Source organism: Condylostylus longicornis, unplaced genomic scaffold (genome assembly GCF_029603195.1).
Source record: "Condylostylus longicornis isolate FDR11 unplaced genomic scaffold, ASM2960319v2 ptg000162l, whole genome shotgun sequence".
NCBI classification, from domain to species: domain Eukaryota; kingdom Metazoa; phylum Arthropoda; class Insecta; order Diptera; family Dolichopodidae; genus Condylostylus; species Condylostylus longicornis.
The window spans coordinates 1,230,281-1,237,596 of record NW_026578130.1 but is presented as its reverse complement, the minus strand read 5'-3'; the positions used below and the strand labels follow the sequence as shown (position 1 = coordinate 1,237,596).

The 7,316-nt window shown below is 25.3% G+C and overlaps 1 protein-coding gene across 1 annotated transcript; it reads left to right on the top strand.

The window, feature by feature from the left end:
- Positions 1 to 1,316: 1,316 nt before the first annotated feature.
- On the top strand, positions 1,317 to 2,207 carry LOC129616104 (uncharacterized). The gene is made up of 4 exons (XM_055531575.1): positions 1,317 to 1,453; positions 1,549 to 1,740; positions 1,804 to 1,968; positions 2,052 to 2,207. Exons 1-4 carry the CDS (start codon positions 1,385 to 1,387, stop codon positions 2,205 to 2,207), a joined length of 582 nt encoding a protein of 193 aa, XP_055387550.1. The 5' UTR covers positions 1,317 to 1,384.
- Positions 2,208 to 7,316: the final 5,109 nt, after the last annotated feature.

Sequence of the window (7,316 nt, the reverse complement as noted above, 5' to 3'; positions counted from 1 at the left end):
TATAGTTGATTATATTTAATCAGAAGCAAAACGGTTTTGTGAATTTAATAAAATTCAAATAGAGTAACCTACGACTACAACAGATTATTAATGTTTTTGTGTACTGTAAATCAATAACTGAATATCCATAAAACTTGGAAATAATATTTGAAAAGTATCATTTTTTAATCGTATGTGTATAATATTTAATTAGGTTTAATTAAGTTAGTCCAGGGTTGGGTAATGTATTATTCCCGTGTAAACAATGTATTCGTATTTTTGTACAAGATCTTAGTGATGTTTACAATTTTTCTGGGGACGCTCTTCTCTAGTGTAATGCATTCCAAATGACTTTATTCCTAACTTTGTCCGATGGTCGCTCGAATTTGGTGAAGAGGCAGTACAGGGGACTATTCAATTTATGAGATTATTCTATGATACTTCTAAGTGTGTTAATTCTGAATACTTTGCTTATTTTTGATTCGATTCTGCTCATTACAGTGAACGCCAGCACTTTATATATTGTGTTTGGAAAAGTGCTACTACTCCAATTCGTACATTCTTGAAGATTACCTTTGTTCGGTAGTTTTACACGTTTATTGCTTCCTTCCATATGTTATCTATTCTTTCTTTTTGCTAAATTTTCTCCAATATGGGTCAGGGAAGTATAGCTGCCAGACTAGGATCAGTCCTGAGAAGTTTAAACGACACTATGTTCCCACATGTGGCTTTGCTACTTTTCAATCTCACAATTGCACCTTTACTTATTTTTGGGTTGAAGGTCTGGTTTAAAAGTGGCCGATTTTGCTGTAATCACTTTTCCTCTGGTTATCCTATATTAAAAAATATTTTATTTATATGCAAAACAAAAACTTAAGTGATTTTTCTTACATGCCATTAAAGTACATTCCATTTAAAAAATGTTGTGTATAAAAGGACATAGTGAAATATTAAAATCTTTAATCTCGTTGCCCATTTCGTCAATTTTTGCAAATCTTTATTAAAAAAATTTATTCCATAATAAATTTTCCATAATTGCATTTTATATTCAATAATTTTGCTCTAAAAATAATTTCATATATTAATTTTTTCTATATTAAATTTTTTAATAATAATAATTAAAACTATTTTGTATTTCCTTAAAAACTAAATGATTAACATCAAACTTGTGAACATTTTTACAACTATAGAAATCTGATTAAAATAACTTAAACATATAAAAATAAATAAAATATGATGTTCGTGATGAAATAAAGAGTTTTTACAATAAATTCAAATTATGCAACAAATTTAATAATAAAATAAAAAATCTTAAAAAAATATTAAACATTTTATAAGTTCATTTCATGGTGTTTGGATTAATTAATTTGCAATTTTATGCGTTTGTCAATAAATTAATTTTGTAATGGCAGCTGGAACTATTCTAATTTTCAACTTCTATTTAATTTTATTCACCTGTGTTATAATTAAAATGGTGAGGTAGTTTTCCAACTATAAATATATTTTTTTTGAATAATTTGACTAAAATTAATTTTGAATTGTCAAAAAATCAATGTGTTTTTTTTTCAGACTCTATCATATAATTATAAAGCGATTGCATCAGATGAACGTATTATAATTCCATGTGAGGGACAAGAAGAAGCTTTTGTTGATAAATTTGTTGAAATGCCTGATGTAAAATTTTTCTTTACTCACAATGATATTCTAGTACAGGGTTCCGGTAATGCAATAAAAACTTTTCAACCAGATGAAAAAGTTGAAGTATATAAAAAAAAAATAATTATATATAAAATTTATAATTTTTGAAGTATAAATATATTAAAGCTCAAAGTAACAACGTTTGTAAAAAAGAAAGGATTTTGGGTTCGAACAGTTTTTTCTTTATATCGACCAGATTTTTGTAAAGTTGTTTTGGATCCAGAACAAGTATGGTATGGAGCATTAAAAAATTATAAAGAACAATTTGAAATTTGCCCGCCGCCAGTTGGAGTAAGTTTTTCTTTTTTTTTTATATACATATACATTTATTAATTTATTATATTTAATAAATTTTCTCTTTTACATTTTTAAAGACCACATTCTTTTTGAATAACTACACGACTACAATACCATTTGAATTCAAAGATCGTAATTTAGTTGGTAATTATAAAGTACATGTTTTGTTAGAGGGTAGTAAAAAATCAAAATTATGTTTTGTACTTCCATTGGAGTTAAGTATAGTTGAGTGATATCTTATTCAAAGGGAGTTCGTCAAAAAAAAACGGAAATATGAAATTTAAATTATTCGATAAATAAAAAATGTGTAATATAATTTTAATTATAATTAAAAACAATTAAAAGAGATTATATTGCAAAGCATGATTAGCTTTAATTAAAAATATTGGAAAATTTTTGTTTCAATTTATTTTTTGGTTTGTAGATGAGTATGCAAAAGAATACCTCAAAACTCTTCGCTTATAAGCGTTGCTTTGCCTTTTTTACATACAACAAATTTTGAATACAACTTTCGTAGTATTGTGTTTCTAAGTGCATTTGTAACATCAAAATTAACAAATAACATTAGCGGAAGAAAACTATAAAGTTAACAGAATTTGAAATGAAAATGAAGTGTTCAAAAAGTGAGCATGAAGGGAATATAAAGTGTTCGTCACCTGTCAAATAATGAAAAAAAGTAGTAAAATAAAAAATATGCTAATATTTACGTTTTATGGTATTTAGAATCAGATCGTGTTTATGATGCGAAAAAAGTTTACAAAAAAATACAAGTGTAGAGTTTTTCTCCTTTCTCTCCCTCTCTCTTTCTTATACCTTCCGAACAAAATGAATATGTATATCCAGAAAATGCTCGTATAAAAATCCACATTCGACCAGATTAGGTTAGTATACAAAATCAAATCAGGTTAATTTTCATGTGACATAATTTAACGGAGCCATGCGCCTTCAACAAGACAAAAACAGCGATGAAAAATGTTGATAACTTTTCCTTATTACATTCAAATAAACCTACTGTATAAACTGTAAAAGATTTTGAGGAATTAAGTAAAATTGTGTCTTAAGAAAATCTTATTTTAGTATAGGCAGGTAGGTAAACTCTATGATTGCTCTCTTCATTTTTGAAAAACGAATTGATATTTTTATAGCTATATTCCAAATAAAATGTTATCATTAACGAGAACAGTAGACGAAAATTCAATATATAATTTTTAATCCCGGTAATAAAATTAACAGACAGATGCTATAATATTTATTTTAAAAAAGGATCAATTAAAATTGGAATTATTATATCAGTGGTTAACACCTTCCAGTTTGTGTATAACGTTAGAATATTTCATTTAATTAAATATTTTCTTTTTAAAAAGTTTTCAATTGGAATTTCAAAATTTAGAATATTTCTCAAGCATTAACAGAATTTAATATTAAAGTTTTATTTTTTTTTTTATCAAAATTTCTTTCCCTAATAAATTAAATTCTCGTATACAATCGGAGAAATTTTTATAAATATAACATATAATTTTCGAAAATAAAAATTAATATAAATTTAAAAACTTGAAACAGACGCAGGAAGATTTCTTCTTTTCCTTGACATTAATTTGTTTATGTTACTTTAAATAAAAATCCTTCCTACATTACAAAGGCACTGGATAAAAAAAATGCATTTTTTCTAATGTAATAAAACAAAAGTACGACCGAAAAAAAACTATAGGTGTGTATTTCTATATCCTGTATAATATTATACAAATTACAAATTATTTAAATTATTAACATCCTGTGAGAAAATATGTTGCTCTTAATGAGATGAGAAATTATTCTAGAAGAAAAATTTTAAAAATTCCGATTTTAAATGAAATTCTATAATTTTAAAGTGTTTCATAGCGCATTTTTGAAAATTATACATAAATATTCCTTTACATCAATTAATTAGGAAAATCATGTTGGATTTTACCGTTAATCTCAAATTCATCAAAAAATTTTTTTAAATTTCAAAATAAAATCTAATTTTCATAAGCTTTCACCTAATTATAATTGAATTTCTATTTCCGAATCTATAAATATTGGAAAATTTGTGCGAATTATAGAATCCTTAACGCTGCCATCTAGCACTAGTCCAATAGAAGACCTTTCGGCATTCCTCCAACATACACCCATCCTTCTAAATCTATTAAAGGCCCTTACCCCCTAGAGCTCTTTCAATCCGTCGAACCGATATCCTCCCAAAAAGCGTTCCTCCCTCGCATAAGAGCGGCCACTCGCATAGCACGTGACGCACATTCTGCACTACCCCGCTATCCCGACATTACCGGTACATATCCGATGAAGAAAAACCCAGCACCTTAGTCCTGAAGAGCATGAGCTTTAGAAGAACTTTTCATTTCGTAAAAATAATTTCTTAAAAGTAATTGCCTTTTACTTTTAAGATACTTCATCATATCTAACTCAAAAAATTTATTTTTAAACTTATCACCTTTTGGAATTCATGAACCGAATTGTAATTAAAATATTTAGGATTTTTAATAAAATAATTAATTTTCACTCCAAAGTCAATAAATATTTTTGTTAATATTTTTTTTAGTAAATATTTAATGAAACAAATTTATTATTTATATTAAATATCATTGTATTAAAAATTGATTCTAAACTAATATTGGGCACCATCTTTAAACATCCGGTATAATAAACAGCTCTGCTATACCCAAATCTGTTACATACAAAGTAAATTCTTTTACATATATGTACGCACAAATTTGTTATTTTTTATTTCCAAAAAAAATTTAATCTTCTTTGCAGCGGAAATCCTATTATTTTTTAGTTTCCTCGGTAAAGCAAAAGTGACACTTACAACAAAATAAAAAAAAAAACGAAATTATCCTAAATAAACTTGAAATTTTTTTAAGAAAATCAAAAAAATTCCATTCGAATACCTTATAGTTTTTGAAATCGATTCCTATAAATGGTGTGTAATCGGTTCAATTGTTTAAACAATAAGAAAAAATTCTTCGAAAAAAATTTAATTTTAGAAGTTGTTTCTATTGTTAAAAACACGTCTAAATCTAATCACCTTTTTACTCTTAAGAATATTAGAGTAAAAAATTAAACAAATTTTGTTTTTGAAAAAATTTTATTTACTTAAACATTACCTATTTTAAAATAATAGAATTTTTTTTTTAATATACGAAATCCGATTTAGCGGATCCGCAAGCAAAAATCGAACAAAAAAATTGTGATCCTTTCACACAATATTTACTATTATTTATCGCCATATACACTTATTTGGACGTGCACAAACACATATACCTTCTCAATACATAATTGTATTTTACAATTCGCTATATGAACATGTCAAAGTAAACATGTTATGTACCTGTCAATTATATTTAAAGAACGGAAATATTTTTAATTTCTTTGTGCTTTTCAACATTTTTAATTCTAAATCAAATACCGGAAAAGTAAGAATCGTGATTTTTCTTTTGTAGTTCGTTTATAAGAAGTACAAATAATATTGTTGTTTTCGATACCAATTTGTAATCGATCACAATTTTTTTGACAATATTGCGACATTATTGCGTTTTCCGATTTTTAAATTTTCTTTGTCACTTTAAATTTTTTTTCTGTTTTGTTTAAAATTTGGAAAAATTTGTCAAAAATTAAATCAAATAATTGATCTAAAAAATTAAATAAAGTAGACTTTTTCATTAATTTTCAAAAATAATAAAATTCTTATAAACAATATTGTCTTTGTTAGTCTTGTGAACAATGTTGTCTTGAAAAATGTTCCTGTTCCATATTATTTAAAATTTTTTTTATTTTAGAATTGAGTGAATGTAATTTTTTAATATTGTATTTTTGTAATATTTTATAAAACTAACAAATAAAGAATCAGATACTCCGAAAAATTTTTTGAAATTCCAATTTTTTTAAAGTTTAAAAGTAAAAATGTAAGTACAAATCTTTGATTTAATTTATTATGTATGTATATGTTATAGATTTATGTGTTTTTTTCCATAACTTGTAGGTCTAGACAAACAACCAAATTCTTACAATTTAAAAATCCTTGAACTGTAGAGTTGTTGCTAATTTGATGTCAGGAGGAATTACAGTAGACTAAAAAGGAATTGCCAATGAAAGTTTTCTTGTTCAGTCGAAAATTTTTTATAAATCTAAGTGAAATACTTAATGTACATACACACTTCAGCTCTAACATGTACATAAAAATGCAAACAAATAAGATCATACTTACATTTTTTGTGGCATATCAAAAATATTAGATTTCTCCTACAATATTCTTCGTTCTATTGTATATTACTGATTAGACTCCTTTCCTCAATCGTTTAAATATAAGACTATACAGTCATTTTTATGTTTTTTTTAATACTAAGTAAACAGAATCTTTGACTTTTACATCTCATTTTTGTAGAATTGTTAAATATCCCAGCAGACATCAGCTACGAAACGTAATTGCATTAGCAATTGTATTTTAATCAGCAATTTGATTTTAATAACGCACAGGTTTGCCATTCGTTTCCAGGAGTGAAAATTTCCCAGACTGAAAGTATTTTCCTTCTTGTATGTTAACTTGCAGAGAAATTACTCGTCTCAACTATTGCTGTATAGGACGGTTCAGTTGGAAATGCTACACATTTGAAGCGTCATTACACCCTTAAATGGAAGAAAAACATTTATCGAATAAATAACAATGATTTTCTATTTCAATAAAGAAAAATTATTTTGTTTCGATATCTAAAGTAATAATCTTAAACTACCACTTTTGTATTATAATTTTTCAAATATTTTTAATTTTCTAATGCTCTACATTCCAGATTTAAGATATTTTACGTACCAACCTATAATTATTTTCCTTTATTTAAAAAAAAAAGAGTATTTCTTTTGGCATATCCTTAATAATATCCTCCCATTTATATCACAATCCAAGATTCAAATTGTCTATTTTCTTTAATCTCTTATCATATAACCAATTTTTCATAGTTCATGCTGGACAATGTAATCTATAAAAATTTAAGTATAAGAAAAAAAGGATATTTATAATGAAAATAAACAATCACTACGGGAAATGTGCAATATACATTAATAACATACATATATACTAAAAGAATAACAAAAATCAATAAAGAAAATTTTACATTCAAAATTAGCTGAGTCCTTTTCAGCTATTTTAATATTTTAATCGCATATATTAAAATAAGAATAACTTTAAGCCGGAACTCCTTGTTTATATTAAAAAATTCTGAAAGAAAAACAAATTTTTGTTTCTTTATTTTATTTTGCATTTTTAGAATTTTTAAGGATTTTATCTGATTGTTACATTTATTTATAAAAATATT